At 45.2% G+C, this 20,007-nt stretch overlaps 1 protein-coding gene across 1 annotated transcript in view; it reads left to right on the plus strand.

Moving 5' to 3' along the window:
- Positions 1–20,007, plus strand: part of LOC120403969 (mucin-6-like) — a 98,706-nt gene that overhangs the window by 71,312 nt on the left and 7,387 nt on the right. Inside the window, exons 45-56 of the mRNA XM_039535991.1 lie at positions 651–1,142; positions 2,638–3,126; positions 4,082–4,573; positions 5,040–5,078; positions 7,806–8,297; positions 9,796–10,287; positions 11,533–12,024; positions 12,491–12,529; positions 14,792–15,283; positions 16,240–16,701; positions 17,404–17,958; positions 19,249–19,794. Of these exons, the coding sequence (XP_039391925.1) occupies positions 651–1,142; positions 2,638–3,126; positions 4,082–4,573; positions 5,040–5,078; positions 7,806–8,297; positions 9,796–10,287; positions 11,533–12,024; positions 12,491–12,529; positions 14,792–15,283; positions 16,240–16,701; positions 17,404–17,958; positions 19,249–19,794 (5,082 nt within the window). The remainder of the gene's footprint in view (positions 1–650; positions 1,143–2,637; positions 3,127–4,081; positions 4,574–5,039; positions 5,079–7,805; positions 8,298–9,795; positions 10,288–11,532; positions 12,025–12,490; positions 12,530–14,791; positions 15,284–16,239; positions 16,702–17,403; positions 17,959–19,248; positions 19,795–20,007) is intronic.

Raw genomic sequence — 20,007 nt, forward strand, 5'->3', positions numbered from 1 at the left:
TGGCTGAAAGGAAAGAGACCAAGAGAGTTTCAAATGGGTTGCAGAGACGAGTCAAACAATGTGGTTGCTTTCTCTCTCGTCGATGCACTCCAGTCCATTGATTTTGTTTGCCAGTGAGGTCAATTTCTCAGCCACAGTTGATGATTTGGTAAGGTCTACGTCATTTAGTCACACTGACAGGACTCAAGCTTTTTTTCTTTTCTTTACACTCTTGCTTTCCATGAAGAGAGTTACCTTGATATACTACTCTTGTCTCAAGGGGAGAGTTCCACAATTGGTGGGTAAAAACTGAATTCTAGATCAGCCTTGTTCATCTGTTTTGACTTTAGACCCTCAGAATGATTGAAAGTATCCCCCTCACACTACTTTCCCAACCAGTAAACACCCTTGCAAATGGGTGCAGTTTTACAACGGTTGGTAATTAAGTCATTTATTTCAACCACTGGCCCATTCTCTATTACTGCAGAATGAGAGAGGGCCACTTCGCAATTGTTTGCAAAACAAATTGCCATTCATCTAGCAGAAAGTTGCCCTCATTCTAAAACCCCTGTTCATAAGGATACAATTATTAACACCTAGTAAACTCTTCCTCTGCAATCTTCCATATTCTTGTCAACATCACCATATCGATTCACATTTCTCCCTCACAGTAACTAAGACCGCAGAAACCCCAACAACAAGAAGTACCAGGAAAACAACACCAACCACATCTGTCTCTACAACATCCAAAACCACTGCGTCAACAGAATCCAGCCCAACCTCCTCAGCCAAAACAAGTCGAAGAAGCACAACTCTGACAATGACTACATCTTCCACCAAGTCTACTGAAACCAGTACAACCGCCATACCAGCTACACCCACAACCCTCACTCTCACCACGACTACCTTGTCCACTAGCTCACCAGAGAGCACAACATCAAAGTCAACCCCTACCATTTCCACTCCCTTTACCACGCCCACCACAACCATCACACCAACTCCACTCACAACCGTCACTCTGACGACGACGGCCCCGACCAGTACTTCTCCGGAGACCACCGCATCTGAGTCCACCACCTCAAGGAGCGCAAAAACATCTACGCTGACGACAGTTTCTCCAACTACTAAGTCAACTAAGTCCACAACGGGATCAACACCAACAGGTAAACAAACCTCCACCATAGGTGATTGAAGCCCATTCATGTGGAAAGTGAATGCTGTAAACACAGCATATTTCCTCTTCTATCTAACTTGCTTTTTCTCACAACATAAAGCTCACTCTTCCAATATATTGCATCTCCTTTTCAGATTATTAAGCATTAGGATTTCATAGATCCTTGTAGATATGTCAGTCGAACTAATTCCTGGGTACGGACACAGAGGCCAATACACCCACTTCATTCCATTGCAATCCAATCTGTATACCTTCCTGAAAAAGGCACATACTGAAAACCATTTCCTCTCAATGTCGCTGAAAGGAAACAGACCCAGAGAGTTTAAAATAGGTTGCAGATACAGTCAAACAATGTGGGTGCTTTCTCTCATTGATGCACTTCAGTCCATGAAATTTGTTTTCCAATTAGGTCAGTTGTCAGCCACAGTTGATGATTTGGTAAGGTCTACTTCATTTAGTCACACTGACAGGATTCAAGCTTTTTTCTTTTCTTTACACTCTTGCTTTGCTTGAAAGGAGTCACCTAGAAATACTACACCTCTACCCTGGTATAACGCGGTCCTCGGGGGCCAAAAAATCTCACCGCCTTGTAGGTGAGACTGTGTTATATCAGATTCAGTCACTGCCCAAGATCCGGCAGTGGGGCTTGAGTAGGGATTTAAAGGGCCCGGGGCTCCCCGCAGCAGCTGGAGCCTCTGACCATTTTAAATCACTGCATGAGCCCAGCTGCCAGAATCCCGGCGGGGATTTAAAGGGCCTGAGGCTCCCCGCAGTGGCCAGAGCTCTGGCCCTTTGGATCACCTCCCGATCCTGGCTGCCAGAGCCCCGGCGGGGGGTTTTAAGGATCCGATGCTCAAGCTGCTGCGGGAACCTCGGTCCCTTTAAATCACCACCAGAGTTCTGGCATCGGGGCTCGGGCAGTGATTTAAAGGACCCAGGGCTCCACACGAATTTGAATATAACGTGGTAAAGCAGCGGGGCTCGGGTGGCACTTTAAAGGGCCCGGGGCTCCCCGCTGCTTTATCACGTTATATCCAAATTAATATTATATCGGGTTGTATTCTGTTGTGGTAGAGGTGTACTCCTGTTTCAAGGGAAGAGTTCCACAATCGGTGAGTAAAATCAAGATTGTATATCACCCTTTATCATCTGTTCTGATTTTAGCCACTCAAAATAACTTAAATTGTCCCTTCCCACTACTTTTTGAACCACTAAACACCCTTGCAAATATCTAGATTTTTAAAATGGCTGGCAATTAGGTCATTTATTTCAACCACTGACCCATTCTCCATTACGAAAGGATAAGAGAGGGCCACGTCGCAATTGTTTGTAAAAAATATTGCTATTGATCTAGCAGAAAGTTACCCTCACTCTAAAACCCCTGTTCATAGTGATACAATTATTTAGTCCTGGTAAACGTTTCCTCTGCAGTCTTCCATATTCTTGTCAACGTCACCATATCGATTCACATTTCTCCCTTACAGTAACTAAGACCGCAGAAACCCCAACAACAAGAAGTACCAGTAAAACAACACCAACCACATCTGTCTCTACAACATCCAAAACCACTTCGTCAACAGAATCCAGCCCAACCTCCTCACCAAAAACCGCTCGAATAAGAACTATGACAACGACCATGCCTTCTGCCAAGTCTACTGAAACCAGTACAACCTCCATACCAGCTACACCCACAACCCTCACTCTCACCACGACTACCTTGTCCACTAGCTCAACAGAGAGCACAACATCAAAGTCAACCCCTACCATTTCCACTCCCTTTAGCACGCCCACCACAACCATCACACCAACTCCACTCACAACCGTCACTCTGACGACGACAGCCCCGACCAGTACTTCTCCGGAGACCACCGCATCTGAGTCCACCACCCCGAGCACTGCAAAAACAACTACGCTGACGACAGTTTCTCCAACTACTAAGTCAACTAAGTCCACAACAGGATCAACACCAACAGGTAAACAAACCTCCACCATAGGAGATTGAAGGCCATTCATGTGGGAAGTGTATGCTGTAAACACAGCATATTTCCTCTTCTATCTAACTTGCTTTTTCTCACAACACAAAGCTCACTCTTCCAACATATCGCACCTCCTTTTCAGATGCTTAAGCATTAGGGTTGCATAGATCCTTGTAGAGATTTCACTCAAACTAATACCTGGGTACGGACACAGAGACCAATACACCCGCTTCATTCCAGTGCAATCCAGTCTCTAAACCTTCCTAAGAAAGGCACATACTGAGAACCATTTCCTCTCAACGTGGCTGAAAGGAAAGAGACCAAGAGAGTTTCAAATGGGTTGCAGAGACGAGTCAAACAATGTGGTTGCTTTCTCTCTCGTCGATGCACTCCAGTCCATTGATTTTGTTTGCCAGTGAGGTCAATTTCTCAGCCACAGTTGATGATTTGGTAAGGTCTACGTCATTTAGTCACACTGACAGGACTCAAGCTTTTTTTCTTTTCTTTACACTCTTGCTTTCCATGAAGAGAGTTACCTTGATATACTACTCTTGTCTCAAGGGGAGAGTTCCACAATTGGTGGGTAAAAACTGAATTCTAGATCAGCCTTGTTCATCTATTTTGACTTTAGACCCTCAGAATGATTGAAAGTATCCCCCTCACACTACTTTCCCAACCAGTAAACACCCTAGCAAATGGGTGCAGTTTTACAACGGTTGGTAATTAAGTCATTTATTTCAACCACTGACCCATTCTCTATTACTGCAGAATGAGAGAGGGCCACTTCGCAATTGTTTGCAAAACAAATTGCCATTCATCTAGCAGAAAGTTGCCCTCATTCTAAAACCCCTGTTCATAAGGATACAATTATTTACTCCTAGTAAACTCTTCCTCTGCAATCTTCCATATTCTTGTAAACATCACCATATCGATTCACATTTCTCCCTCACAGTAACTAAGACCGCAGAAACCCCAACAACGAGAAGTACCAGGAAAACAACACCAACCACATCTGTCTCTACAACATCCAAAACCACTGCGTCAACAGAATCCAGCCCAACCTCCTCAGCCAAAACAAGTCGAAGAAGCACAACTCTGACAATGACTACATCTTCCACCAAATCTCCTGAAACCAGTACAACCGCCATACCAGCTACACCCACAACCCTCACTCTCACCACGACTACCTTGTCCACTAGCTCACCAGAGAGCACAACATCAAAGTCAACCCCTACCATTTCCACTCCCTTTACCACGCCCACCACAACCATCACACCAACTCCACTCACAACCGTCACTCTGACGACGATGGCCCCAACCAGTACTTCTCCGGAGACCACCGCATCTGAGTCCACCACCCCGAGCACCGCAAAAACAACTACGCTGACGACAGTTTCTCCAACTACTAAGTCAACTAAGTCCACAACCGGATCAACACCAACAGGTACATTTTAGTCATTGCTATCTTTCCGTACCTTGCCAATTACTGGTATAACAACTCGTTGTGTTGCTACGTAGACTTCTTCAGCCAAACATAACTGAAGCGTTACACTTTGGTACCTAGATGGCGAAAGGCATGGGGAATATTTTTCTTCATTGGCCTTGCTCTCTGCTCCCCATCCCCTCCCGACCCCTACCCAGCTCCTTCTGACATTTCTCTGTTTAGACTAATTGGCAAAGGTCTCCTTCCACAGTTCCTTGCAGTCACTCCCATCTCGGAGAGCATGGAGGCCCAATCATGTCACTAGGAGGCGTAGCCCCGTCTCATTGCTGTGGTACTCACTGCCAAGGAGCATTTTCCAGTTAGGCCAATATAATTGCATTGATTGATGGTTTAGGAAGGCCTACTTCATTTAGTCACTTTCCCGGGATTCAACCCTTTTTCTTTTCTCTTCACTCTTCCTTTGCAGGAAAAGAGCCAACTAAACCTACTACTCCATCCTCACCTGGTGAGTTGACAGTCAGTTTGTAAAATAAGAGTTACAGATTAGCCTTGCTCGTCTCGATTTTAGACCCTCATATTGAGCCCTTCCAGATAAAGTTGCTAAGACACTACGGGCAAGATGCCCTCTGGAAGCTAAAATAGCTCCCTGCACCTTAGTATCTTTTCTGGGCCTAAAAAGCAGACAGAGGGTTCCACAGATCTAGCTGTGCCCTCATCTGAAGAGCTAAACAGAGCTAGGGAGTTAACAAAGCATGAAGAACCCTACCCTGAGAGGAGAAGAGATTCCAGTTCCCATGTATAGCTTCAACAGGGGAAGCAGAACACATTCAGCATCCTCCAGCAATAGGGACCTAAACTTGCAAGAATAAATAATCCAGCATTCATTTTCAGTGGGTTGGTAAATGTCTGCAAGCATAATCTCTCTTAGAAACATTTGCTGGCATAGGAATAAGAGTTTATCTCTCTGGAGGTATGGTGTAACCCAGAAAGCTTTAGATCAACGTACCTCAAAGAAGCAACAAACATAACACAAACCCTTCCACAAAGACACACACTATCTTACAAAAGTCAGACATGGGTTGTTGACGCCCTATACATCTTTCATCTGGAGGATTTAAACCACCACAACAGATCACAAGATTCTCCTTTCCAAAAATGTCTGGGTTCCTTTACAAAACAGAAAATGCATTTGCTTTTATGCAATATTGTTATTTTCACAACATTGGCTGTTAAGATACCAATTTTCAATGTTCCCAAATATCACCAATACTAAAGATATGAGGGCACCACTTCCAAATTGTTTACCCAATTTTATCGCTTTTAATCTAGCACAGGGTTTCTCAAACAGGGGTCGCTGCTTCTGTAGGGAAAGCCCCTTGCGGGCCGAGCTGGTGTGTTTACCTGCCGCTTCAGCAGGTCCAGCCGATCGCGGCTGCCACTGGCTGCGGATCGCTGCTCCGGGCCAATGGAAGTGGTGGCCGGTACGTCCCTCAGCCCACGCTGCTTCCAGCAGCTCCCATTGGCCCGGAGCAGCGATCCGCACCCAGTAGGAGCCGTGCTCGGCCAGACCTGCGGACGAGGCAGGGAAAAACACCGGCCTAGCCCACCATGACCTTTCCCTATAGAAGCGGAGACCCCTGTTTGAGAAACCCTGATCTAGGACAACAGTGCACTCACTCTAAAACCCCTGTTCATAATGATACAATTATTTACTCCTAGTAAACTCTTCCTCTGCAATCCGCCATATTCTTGTCAACGTCACCATATCGATTCACATTTCTCCCTCATAGTAACTAAGACCGCAGAAACCCCAACAACAAGAAGTACCAGTAAAACAACACCAACCACATCTGTCTCTACAACATCCAAAACCACTTCGTCAACAGAATCCAGCCCAACCTCCTCAGCCAAAACAAGTCGAAGAAGCACAACTCTGACAATGACTACATCTTCCACCAAGTCTACTGAAACCAGTACAACCGCCATACCAGCTACACCCACAACCCTCACTCTCACCACGACTACCTTGTCCACTAGCTCACCAGAGAGCACAACATCAAAGTCAACCCCTACCATTTCCACTCCCTTTAGCACGCCCACCACAACCATCACACCAACTCCACTCACAACCGTCACTCTGACGACAGCCCCGACCAGTACTTCTCCGGAGACCACCGCATCTGAGTCCACCACCCCGAGCACTGCAAAAACAACTACGCTGACGACAGTTTCTCCAACTACTAAGTCAACTAAGTCCACAACGGGATCAACACCAACAGGTAAACAAACCTCCACCATAGGAGATTGAAGGCCATTCATGTGGGAAGTGTATGCTGTAAACACAGCATATTTCCTCTTCTATCTAACTTGCTTTTTCTCACAACACAAAGCTCACTCTTCCAGCATATCGCACCTCCTTTTCAGATGCTTAAGCATTAGGGTTGCATAGATCCTTGTAGAGATTTCACTCAAACTAATACCTGGGTACGGACACAGAGACCAATACACCCGCTTCATTCCAGTGCAATCCAGTCTCTAAACCTTCCTAAGAAAGGCACATACTGAGAACCATTTCCTCTCAACGTGGCTGAAAGGAAAGAGACCAAGAGAGTTTCAAATGGGTTGCAGAGACGAGTCAAACAATGTGGTTGCTTTCTCTCGTCGATGCACTCCAGTCCATTGATTTTGTTTGCCAGTGAGGTCAATTTCTCAGCCACAGTTGATGATTTGGTAAGGTCTACGTCATTTAGTCACACTGACAGGACTCAAGCTTTTTTTCTTTTCTTTACACTCTTGCTTTCCATGAAGAGAGTTACCTTGATATACTACTCTTGTCTCAAGGGGAGAGTTCCACAATTGGTGGGTAAAAACTGAATTCTAGATCAGCCTTGTTCATCTGTTTTGACTTTAGACCCTCAGAATGATTGAAAGTATCCCCCTCACACTACTTTCCCAACCAGTAAACACCCTTGCAAATGGGTGCAGTTTTACAACGGTTGGTAATTAAGTCATTTATTTCAACCGCTGGCCCATTCTCTATTACTGCAGAATGAGAGAGGGCCACTTCGCAATTGTTTGCAAAACAAATTGCCATTCATCTAGCAGAAAGTTGCCCTCATTCTAAAACCCCTGTTCATAAGGATACAATTATTTACTGCTAGTAAACTCTTCCTCTGCAATCTTCCATATTCTTGTCAACATCACCATATCGATTCACATTTCTCCCTCACAGTAACTAAGACCGCAGAAACCCCAACAACGAGAAGTACCAGGAAAACAACACCAACCACATCTGTCTCTACAACATCCAAAACCACTGCGTCAACAGAATCCAGCCCAACCTCCTCAGCCAAAACAAGTCGAAGAAGCACAACTCTGACAATGACTACATCTTCCACCAAGTCTACTGAAACCAGTACAACCGCCATACCAGCTACACCCACAACCCTCACTCTCACCACGACTACCTTGTCCACTAGCTCACCAGAGAGCACAACATCAAAGTCAACCCCTACCATTTCCACTCCCTTTACCACGCCCACCACAACCATCACACCAACTCCACTCACAACCGTCACTCTGACGACGACGGCCCCGACCAGTACTTCTCCGGAGACCACCGCATCTGAGTCCACCACCTCAAGCACCGCAAAAACATCTATGCTGACGACAGTTTCTCCAACTACTAAGTCAACTAAGTCCACAACGGGATCAACACCAACAGGTAAACAAACCTCCACCATAGGCGATTGAAGCCCATTCATGTGGAAAGTGAATGCTGTAAACACAGTATATTTCCTCTTCTATCTAACTTGCTTTTTCTCACAACTTAAAGCTCACTCTTCCAATATATTGCATCTCCTTTTCAGATTATTAAGCATTAGGATTTCATAGATCCTTGTAGATATGTCAGTCGAACTAATTCCTCGGTACGGACACAGAGGCCAATACACCCACTTCATTCCATTGCAATCCAATCTGTATACCTTCCTGGAAAAGGCACATACTGAAAACCATTTCCTCTCAATGTCGCTGAAAGGAAACAGACCCAGAGAGTTTAAAATAGGTTGCAGATACAGTCAAACAATGTGGGTGCTTTCTCTCTCATTGATGCACTTCAGTCCATGAAATTTGTTTTCCAATTAGGTCAGTTGTCAGCCACAGTTGATGATTTGGTAAGGTCTACTTCATTTAGTCACACTGACAGGATTCAAGCTTTTTTCTTTTCTTTACGCTCTTGCTTTGCTTGAAAGGAGTCACCTAGAAATACTACACCTCTACCCTGGTATAACGCGGTCCTCGGGGGCCAAAAAATCTCACCGCCTTGTAGGTGAGACTGTGTTATATCAGATTCAGTCACTGCCCAAGATCCGGCAGTGGGGCTTGAGTAGGGATTTAAAGGGCCCGGGGCTCCCCACAGCAGCTGGAGCCTCTGACCATTTTAAATCACTGCCCGAGCCCAGCTGCCAGAATCCCGGCGGGGATTTAAAGGGCCTGAGGCTCCCCACAGTGGCCAGAGCTCTGGCCCTTTAGGTCACCTCCCGAGCCTGGCTGCCAGAGCCCCGGCGGGGGGTTTTAAGGATCCGATGCTCAAGCTGCTGCGGGAAGCCTCGGTCCCTATAAATCACCACCAGAGTTCTGGCATCGGGGCTCGGGCAGTGATTTAAAGGACCCAGGGCTCCACACGAATTTGGATATAACGTGGTAAAGCAGCGGGGCTCGGGTGGCACTTTAAAGGGCCCGGGGCTCCCCGCTGCTTTATCACGTTATATCCAAATTAATATTATATCGGGTTGCATTCTGTTGGGGTAGAGGTGTACTCCTGTTTCAAGGGAAGAGTTCCACAATCGGTGAGTAAAATCAAGATTGTATATCACCCTTGATCATCTGTTCTGACTTTAGCCACTCAAAATAACTTAAATTGTCCCTTCCCACTACTTTTTGAACCACTAAACACCCTTGCAAATATCTAGATTTTTAAAACGGTTGGCAGTTAGGTCATTTATTTCAACCACTGGCCCATTCTCCATTACGAAAGGATAAGAGAGGGACACATCGCAATTGTTTGTAAGAAATATTGCTATTGATCTAGCAGAAAGTTACCCTCACTCTAAAACCCCTGTTCATAAGGATACAATTATTTACTCCTAGTACACTCTTCCTCTGCAATCTTCCATATTCTTGTCAACATCACCATATCGATTCACATTTCTCCCTCACAGTAACTAAGACCGCAGAAACCCCAACAACGAGAAGTACCAGTAAAACAACACCAACCACATCTGTCTCTACAACATCCAAAACCACTGCGTCAACAGAATCCAGCCCAACCTCCTCAGCCAAAACAAGTCGAAGAAGCACAACTCTGACAATGACTACATCTTCCACCAAGTCTTCTGAAACCAGTACAACCGCCATACCAGCTAAACCCACAACCCTCACTCTCACCACGACTACCTTTTCCACTAGCTCACCAGAGAGCACAACATCAAAGTCAACCCCTACCATTTCCACTCCCTTTACCACACCCACCACAACCATCACACCAACTCCACTCACAACCGTCACTCTGACGACGACGGCCCCGACCAGTACTTCTCCGGAGACCACCGCATCTGAGTCCACCACCTCAAGCACCGCAAAAACAACTACGCTGACGACAGTTTCTCCAACTACTAAGTCAACTAAGTCCACAACGGGATCAACACCAACAGGTAAACAAACCTCCACCATAGGAGATTGAAGGCCATTCATGTGGGAAGTGTATGCTGTAAACACAGCATATTTCCTCTTCTATCTAACTTCTTTTTCTCACAACACAAAGCCCACTCTTCCAACATATCGCATTTCCTTTTCAGATGCTTAAGCATTAGGGTTGCATAGCTCCTTGTAGAGATTTCACTCAAACCAATACCTGGGTACGGACACAGAGACCAATACACCCGCTTCATTCCAGTGCAATCCAGTCTCTAAGCCCTGGTCTACACTAAGCTCGGGGGTCGAACTAGGGTACGCGAATTCAGCTACGTGAATAACGTAGCTGAATTCGAACTACCCTAGTTTGAGTTACTTACCGTCCAGACGCCGCGGAAGCGAACTCCGCGGCTCCAAGGTCGACTCCGGCAACTCCTCCTGCCGCGGTGGAGTACCGGAGTTCGAACTAGCGCTTCCGGGGTTCGAACTATCGCGTCTAGATCAGACGCGATAGTTCGAACTACGAGCAGTCGAACTCGCCGCGTCGACCGTCCCGGTAAGTGTAAACGTACCCTAAACCTTCCTGAGAAAGTCACATACTGAGAACCATTTCCTCTCAACATGGCTGAAAGAAAAGAGACCAAGAGAGTTTCAAATGGGTTGCAGAGACGAGTCAAACAATGTGGTTGCTTTCTCTCTCGTCGATGCACTCCGGTCCATTGATTTTGTTTGCCAGTGAGGTCAATTTCTCAACCACAGTTGATGATTTGGTAAGGTCTACGTCATTTAGTCACACTGACAGGACTCAAGCTTTTTTCTTCTCTTTACACTCTTGCTTTCCATGAAAAGAGTTACCTAGATATACTACTCTTGTCTCAAGGGGAGAGTTCCACAATTGATGGGTAAAAACTGAATTCTAGATCAGCCTTGTTCATCTGTTTTAGACCCTCAGAATGATTGAAAGTATCCCCCTCACACTACTTTCCCAACCAGTAAACACCCTAGCAAATGGGTGCAGTTTTACAATGGTTGGTAATGAAGTCATTTATTTCAACCGCTGGCCCATTCTCTATTACTGCAGAATGAGAGAGGGCCACTTCGCAATTGTTTGCAAAACAAATTGCCATTCATCTAGCAGAAAGTTGCCCTCATTCTAAAACCCCTGTTGATAAGGATACAATTATTTACTCCTAGTAAACTCTTCCTCTGCAATCCGCCATATTCTTGTCAACGTCACCATATCAATTCACATTTCTCCCTCACAGTAACTAAGACCGCAGAAACCCCAACAACGAGAAGTACCAGGAAATCAACACCAACCACATCTGTCTCTACAACATCCAAAACCACTGCGTCAACAGAATCCAGCCCAACCTCCTCAGCCAAAACAAGTCGAAGAAGCACAACTCTGACAATGACTACATCTTCCACCAAATCTCCTGAAACCAGTACAACCGCCATACCAGCTACACCCACAACCCTCACTCTCAGCATGACTACCTTGTCCACTAGCTCACCAGAGAGCACAACATCAAAGTCAACCCCTACCATTTCCACTCCCTTTACCACACCCACCACAACCATCACACCAACTCCACTCACAACCATCACTCTGAGGACGACGGCCCCGACCAGTACTTCTCCGGAGACCACCGCATCTGAGTCCACCACCCCGAGCACCGCAAAAACAACTACGCTGACAACAATTTCTCCAACTACTAAGTCAACTAAGTCCACAACGGGATCAACACCAACAGGTACATTTTAGTCATTGCCATCTTTCCGTACCTTGCCAATTACTGGTATAACAACTCGTTGTGACGCTACGTAGACTTCTTCAGCCAAACATAACTGAAGCGTTACACTTTGGTACCTAGATGGCGAAAGGCATGGGGAATATTTTTCTTCATTGGCCTTGCTGTCTGCTCCCCATCCCCTCCCGACCCCTACCCAGCTCCTTCTGACATTTCTCTCTTTAGACTAATTGGCAAAGGTCTCCTTCCACAGTTGCTTGCATTCACTCCCATCTCGGAGAGCATGGAGGCCCAATCATGTCGCTAGGAGGCGTAGCCCCGTCTCCTTGCTGTGGTACTCACTGCCAAGGAGCATTTTCCAGTTAGGTCAATATAATTGCATTGATTGATGGTTTAGGAAGGCCTACTTCATTTAGTCACCTTCCCGGGATTCAACCCCTTTTCTTTTCTCTTCACTCTTCCTTTGCAGGAAAAGAGCCAACTAAACCTACTACTCCATCCTCACCTGGTGAGTTGACAGTCAGTTTGTAAAATAAGAGTTACAGATTAGCCTTGCTCGTCTCGATTTTAGACCCTCATATTGAGCCCTTCCAGATAAAGTTGCTAAGACACTACGGGCAAGATGCCCTCTGGAAGCTAAAATAGCTCCCTGCACCTTAGTATCTTTTCTGGGCCTAAAAAGCAGACAGAGGGTTCCACAGATCTAGCTGTGCCCTCATCTGAAGTGCTAAACAGAGCTAGGGAGTTAACAAAGCATGAAGAACCCTACCCTGAGAGGTGAAGAGATTCCAGTTCCCACGTATAGCTTCAACAGGGGAAGCAGAACACATTCAGCATACTCCAGCAATAGGGACCTAAACTTGCAAGAATAAATAATCCAGCATTCATTTTCAGTGGGTTGGTAAATGTCTGCAAGCATAATCTCTCTTAGAAACATTTGCTGGCATAGGAATAAGAGTTTATCTCTCTGGAGGTATGGTGTAACCCAGAAAGCTTTAGATCAACGTACCTCAAAGAAGCAACAAACATAACACAAAACCTTCCAGAAAGGCACACACTATCTTACAAAAGTCAGAAATGGGTTGTTGACGCCCTATATATCTTCCATCTGGAGGATTTAAACCACCACAACAGATCACAAGATTCTCCTTTCCAAAAATGGTGGGTTCCTTTACAAAACAGAAAATGTATTTGCTTTTATGCAATATTGTTATTTTCACAACATTGGCTGTTAAGATACCAATTTTCAATGTTCCCAAATATCACCAATACTAAAGATATGAGGGCACCACTTCCAAATTGTTTACCCAATTTTGTCGCTTTTAATCTAGCACAGGGTTTCTCAAACAGGGGTCGCTGCTTCTGTAGGGAAAGCCCCTTGCGGGCCGAGCTGGTGTGTTTACCTGCCGCTTCAGCAGGTCCAGACGATCGCGGCTGCCACTGGCTGCGGATTGCTACTCCGGGCCAATGGAAGTGGTGGCCGGTACGTCCCTCAGACCACACTGCTTCCAGCAGCTCCCATTGGCCCAGAGCAGTGATCCGCACCCAGTAGGAGCCGTGCTCGGCCAGACCTGCGGACGAGGCAGGGAAAAACACCGGCCTGGCCCACCATGGCCTTTCCCTATAGAAGCGGAGACCCCTGTTTGAGAAACCCTGAACTAGGACAACAGTGCACTCACTCTAAAACCCCAGTTCATAATGATACAATTATTTACTCCTAGTAAACTCTTCCTCTGCAATCCGCCATATTCTTGTCAACGTCACGATATCGATTCACATTTCTCCCTCATAGTAACTAAGACCGCAGAAACCCCAACAACGAGAAGTACCCTGGTATAACGCGGTCCTCGGGGGCCAAAAAATCTCACGGCTTTGTGCGTGAGACTGTGTTATATCAGATTCAGTTACTGCCCAAGGTCCGGCAGTGGGCCTTGATTAGGGATTTAAAGGGGCCGGGGCTCCCCGCAGCAGCTGGAGCCTCTGACCATTTTAAATCACCGCCCGAGCCCAGCTGCCAGAGCCCCGGTGGGGATTTAAAGGGCCTGAGGCTCCCCGCAGCAGCCAGAGGTCTGGCCCTTTAGATCACCTTCCGAGCCTGGCTGTCAGAGCCCCGGCGGGGGGTTTTAAGGATCCGATGCTCAAGCTGCTGCGGGAAGCCTCGGTCCCTTTAAATCACCACCAGAGTTCTGGCATCGGGGCTCGGGCAGTGATTTAAAGGACCCAGGGCTGCACACAAATTTGGATATAACGTGGTAAAGCAGCGGGGCTCGGGTGGCACTTTAAAGGGCCCGGGGCTCCCCGCTGCTTTATCACGTTATATCCAAATTAATATTATCTCGGGTTGCATTCTGTCGGGGTAGAGGTGTACTCCTGTTTCAAGGGAAGAGTTCCAGAATCGGTGAGTAAAATCAAGATTGTATATCACCCTTGATCATCTGTTCTGACTTTAGCCACTCAAAATAACTTAAATTGTCCCTTCCCACTACTTTTTGAACCACTAAACACCCTTGCAAATGTCTAGTTTTTTAAAACGGTTGGCAATTAGGTCATTTATTTCAACCACTGACCCATTCTCCATTACGAAAGGATAAGAGAGGGCCACATCGCAATTGTTTGTAAAAAATATTGCTATTGATCTAGCAGAAAGTTACCCTCATTCTAAAACCCCTGTTCATCGTGATACAGTTATTTAGCCCTGGTAAACTTTTCCTCTGCAGTCTTCCATATTCTTGTCAACGTCACCATAGTGATTCACATTTCTCCCTCACAGTAACTAAGACCGCAGAAACCCCAACAACGAGAAGTACCAGGAAAACAACACCAACCACATCTGTCTCTACAACATCCAAAACCACTTCGTCAACAGAATCCAGCCCAACCTCCTCAGCCAAAACAAGTCGAAGAAGCACAACTCTGACAATGACTACATCTTCCACCAAGTCTACTGAAACCAGTACAACCGCCATACCAGCTACACCCACAACCCTCACTCTCACCATGACTACCTTGTCCACTAGCTCACCAGAGAGCACAACATCAAAGTCAACCCCTACCATTTCCACTCCCTTTACCACGCCCACCACAACCATCACACCAACTCCACTCACAACTGTCACTCTGACGACGACGGCCCCGACCAGTACTTCTCCGGAGACCACCGCATCTGAGTCCACCACCCCGAGCACCACAAAAACAACTATGCTGAAGACAGTTTCTCCAACTACTAAGTCAACTAAGTCCACAACGGGATCAACACCAACAGGTAAACAAACCTCCACCATAGGCGATTGAAGCCCATTCATGTGGGAAGTGTATGCTGTAAACACAGCATATTTCCTCTTCTATCTAACTTGCTTTTTCTCACAACACAAAGCTCACTCTTCCAACATATCACACCTCCTTTTCAGATGCTTAAGCATTAGGTTTGCATAGATCCTTGTAGATATTTCACTCAAACTAATACCTGGGTATGGACACAGAGACCAATACACCCGCTTCATTCCAGTGCAATCCAGTCTCTATACCTTCCTGAGAAAGGCACATACTGAGAACCATTTCCTCTCAACGTGGCTGAAAGGAAAGAGACCAAGAGAGTTTCAAATGGGTTGCAGAGACGAGTCAAACAATGTGGTTGCTTTCTCTCTCGTTGATGCACTCCGGTCCATTGATTTTGTTTGCCAGTGAGGTCAATTTCTCAGCCACAGTTGATGATTTGGTAAGGTCTACTTCATTTAGTCACACTGACAGGATTCAAGCTTTTTTCTTTTCTTTACACTCTTGGTTTCCATGAAAAGAGTTACCTAGATATACTACTCTTGTCTCAAGGGGAGAGTTCCACAATTGGTGGGTAAAAACTGAATTCTAGATCAGCCTTGTTCATCTGTTTTGACTTTAGACCCTAAGAATGATTGAAAGTATCCCCCTCACACTACTTTCCCAACCAGTAAACACCCTTGCAAATGGGTGCAGTTCTACAACGGTTGGTAATTAAATCATTTATTTCAACCGCTGCCCCATTCTCTATTACTAAAGGATGATAGAAGGCCACATCGCAATTTTTTGCAAAAAAAAAATTGCCATTGATCCAGCACAAAGTTGCCCTCATTTTAAAACCCCTGTTCATAATGATACAATTACTTACGCCTAGTAAACTCTTCCTCTGCAATCCACCATATTCTTGTCAACGTCACCATATCGATTCACATTTCTCCCTCACAGTAACTAAGACCGCAGAAACCCCAACAACGAGAAGTACCAGGAAAACAACACCAACCACATCTGTCTCTACACCAAAAACAATTCTAAGAAGCACCTCATCACCAAAAACTGCTCCAATAAGAATTATGACAACGACTATGCCTTCCACCAATTCTACAGAAAGCAGGACAACCGCCACACCAACTACACCCACAACCCTCACTTTCACCACAACTACCTTGTCCACTATCTCACCAGAGAGCACAACATCAAAGTCAACCCCTACCATTTCCACTCCCTTTACCACGCCCACCACAACCATCACACCAACTACACTCACAACCGTCACTCTGACGACGACGGCCCTGACCAGTACTTCTCCGGAGACCACAGCATCTGAGTCCACCACCCCAAGCACTGTAAAAACAACTACACTGACGACAGTTTCTCCAACTACTAAGTCAACAAAGTCAACACCAACAGGTACACAAACCTCCACCATAGGAGACTGAAGCACATTCTTGTGGGAAGTGTATGGTGTAAACACAGCATTTTTCCTCTTCTATCTAACTTGATTTTTCTCTCAACACAAAGCTCACTCTTCCAATATATCGCACCTCCTTTTCAGATTCTTAATCATGAGGATTACATAGATTCTTATAGATATTGTACTCGAACTATTTCTGGGTATGGACCCAGAGTCCAATACAGCTGCTTCATTCCAGTGCAATCCAGTCTCTATAGCTTCCTCAGAAAACTACTTACCAAAAACCATTTCCATTTTAGACATGTATTAATTCAAAATAGTGCAGCATGGTTTCTTCCCTCCTTATATATTTTCCATCAGTACAAATTAAATCACCCATATTCTCTCTCCCCTTCAGGAACATCTGTGTTTCTTTCCAAAAACAGTAGAAACCATTGCACGTTTATGGTTTTTTAAAAAAGTTTGCCCTAATGGTTCTTATTTCTAGTGCTCCCCCATTTCTTTATTACTAAAGAATGAGAGCTGGCCACCTGTCAGTTATTTCCAACATTTTTCTCATTTAATCTATCACAAAGTTGGGCTCTCTCTAAAAAGCTTGTTCAAATTTAGGTTATTATATATTCATTTTAAATCTTGTTTTTGTAGTCTACCATTTTTTTGTCAATCTCACCATATCAACTCACATTTCTCCCTCACAGTAACAAAGGCCGTACGAACCACACCACCACAAAGAACAACCCCCAGAAGTACGACGAAAACCTCACCAACCACATCAGTCTCCACAACAACCAAAACCACTGCATCAACAGAGTCCACTTCAACCTCCATACCAAAAACTAGGCTGATAACCACAACTCTGACAACGACTACTTCTTCCACTACGTCTACTCAGTCCAGCACAACCGCCACACCAACTACACCCACAACCGTCACCTTGACAACAACTACCTTGACCACTAGTTCAGCGAAGAGCACCACCTCAGAGTCCACCTCCACCCAAACCACTACTTCTACCACCACAAAAACCACAATGCTGACATCCCCTACCCTTTCCATTACCTCTACCAAGTCCAGCATAACCACCACACCAACTACACCCACGACCGTCACTCTGACGATGGCCCCAACCAGTACTTCAACAAAGAGCACCATATCAGAGTCCACTAGCCGAAGCACCGCAAAAACATCTATGCTGACGACAGTTTCTCCAACTACTAAGTCAACTAAGTCCACAACGGGATCAACACCAACAGGTAAACAAACCTACAAAGGCCATAGCAACATTTATATTCATTGGCTTTGCTGTGTACCCCTCCAACCCCTCTTACATTTGTTTGTTTAGGCTAATTGGCAAAGGTCCCCTTCCACAGTTCCCTGCAGTCACTCCAATCTGGCAGAGCGAGGGATCCCAATCTTTTCTCCTAGCAGGCAAAGCCAAGTCTCCTTGCTATGGAGCTCACTGCCAAGGAAGGGGAGGAAGCAAGTTACAGGATAGGGGAAACTTGGAATCTTGTAGGGAAGAGAAACTGTGAGAAAAGAGCAGTCCCTGTCACAAAGCTCCACTATAGGAGATTCTTGTAGGAAGTGTATGGTGTAAACACAGCATTTTTCCTGTTCTATCTAACTTGCTTTTTCTCACAACACAAAGCTCGCTCTTCCAATATATCTCACCTGCTTTTCAGATTCTTAATCATTAGGATTGCATAGATCCTTGTAAATATGTAACTTGAACTAATTCCTGGGTACGGACACAGAGGCCAATACACCTGATTCATTCCAGTGCAAACCAATCTCTACACCTTCTTGTGAAAGGCACATACCAAAAACCATTTGCACTCATGTGGCTGAAAGGAAACACACCCAAGAGTTTGAAATGGGTTGTAAATAAGAGTCATAGAATGTGAGTGCTGTCTTTCTCAGATATGCACTCCATGCATATCCACAGCTATTTTCCAGTTAGGTGAATATAATAGCCTTGTAAAAGCAACAAAGAATGGGCACTTAGACTAACAGAAGAAGTTGTTTTGCAGCACTTCACTTCTTCAGATGAAGAGCAAGACAAGAAGAAGAAGAAGTGGGTATTCACCCACGAAAGCTCATGCTGCAGAACGTCTGTTAGTCTATAAGGTGCCACAGGATTCTTTGTTGCTTTTACAGATCCAGACTAACACGGCTACCCCTCTGATAATAGCCTTGGTTAATGGTTTGAGAAGGCCTACTTCCTTTAGTCACACTCATAGGGTTCAAGCTGTTTTCTTTTCTTTACACTCTTGCTTTGCATGAAAGGAGTAATCTAAACCTACTACTCCTGCCTCAAGTCAAATCTTGCACCCTGAAGTGCTCCCCCATTTCTTCATTACTGAAGGATGAGAGAGGGTCACTTGTCAGTTATTTCCAATTTTTTTCTTGTTTAATCTAGCACAAAAGTTGGGCTCTCTCTAAAAACCTTGTTCATATTTATATAATTTTTTATGGTAAACTCTTCTGCAATCCACCATTTTCTTGTCAGTCTCACCATATCAACTCACATTTCTCCCTGACAGTAACAAAGACTATAAAAAGCACACCACCACAAAGAATTACTCCCATCAGTACGACGAAAACAACACCAATAACATCTGTCTCTACAACATCCAAAACTACTATTTCTACAGAGTCTACTCCAACCTCCTCACCAAAAACTAGGCTGATAACCACAACTCTGACAACGACATCTACTACATCTACGGTGTCCAGCACAACCGCCACACCAACTATACCCACAACCGTCACTCTGACGACAACTACCTTGACCACTAGTTCAACGGAGACCACTATGTCAAAGTCCACCTCCCCGCATACCATTACCTCTACCACCACAAAAACCACATCACTGACAACCCCTACACCTTCCATTACCTCTACCACATCCAGCACAACCACCATCCCAACTACACTCACATCTGTCACTCTGACGACAATGGTCCCTACAGCTAGGTCAACATCAGAGTCCATCACCCCAAGCACCATAAAAGCCACAACACTGACAGGAATTTCTTCTACTACTATTTCAACTAAATCCACAATGAGGACAACACCAACACCAACAGGTACATTTTAGTCATTCCTTTCATTCTGTGCATGGGAAATTACTGGTATAATACCTGTCTTTTAATTGCTTTCATGCAACACAGATTTCTTTATTCAAAAATTTTGGAACCATTACTCTGTGTTACCTTCTTTTGATCATCTCAGAAAGCTCACTGGTCCAAAATATTCTATATATGCTAATTTAAATATCTTGTTTGATAGTTTGAGGTGTC

Source organism: Mauremys reevesii, linkage group 4, assembly GCF_016161935.1.
Source record: "Mauremys reevesii isolate NIE-2019 linkage group 4, ASM1616193v1, whole genome shotgun sequence".
In the NCBI taxonomy this organism is placed as follows: domain Eukaryota; kingdom Metazoa; phylum Chordata; order Testudines; family Geoemydidae; genus Mauremys; species Mauremys reevesii.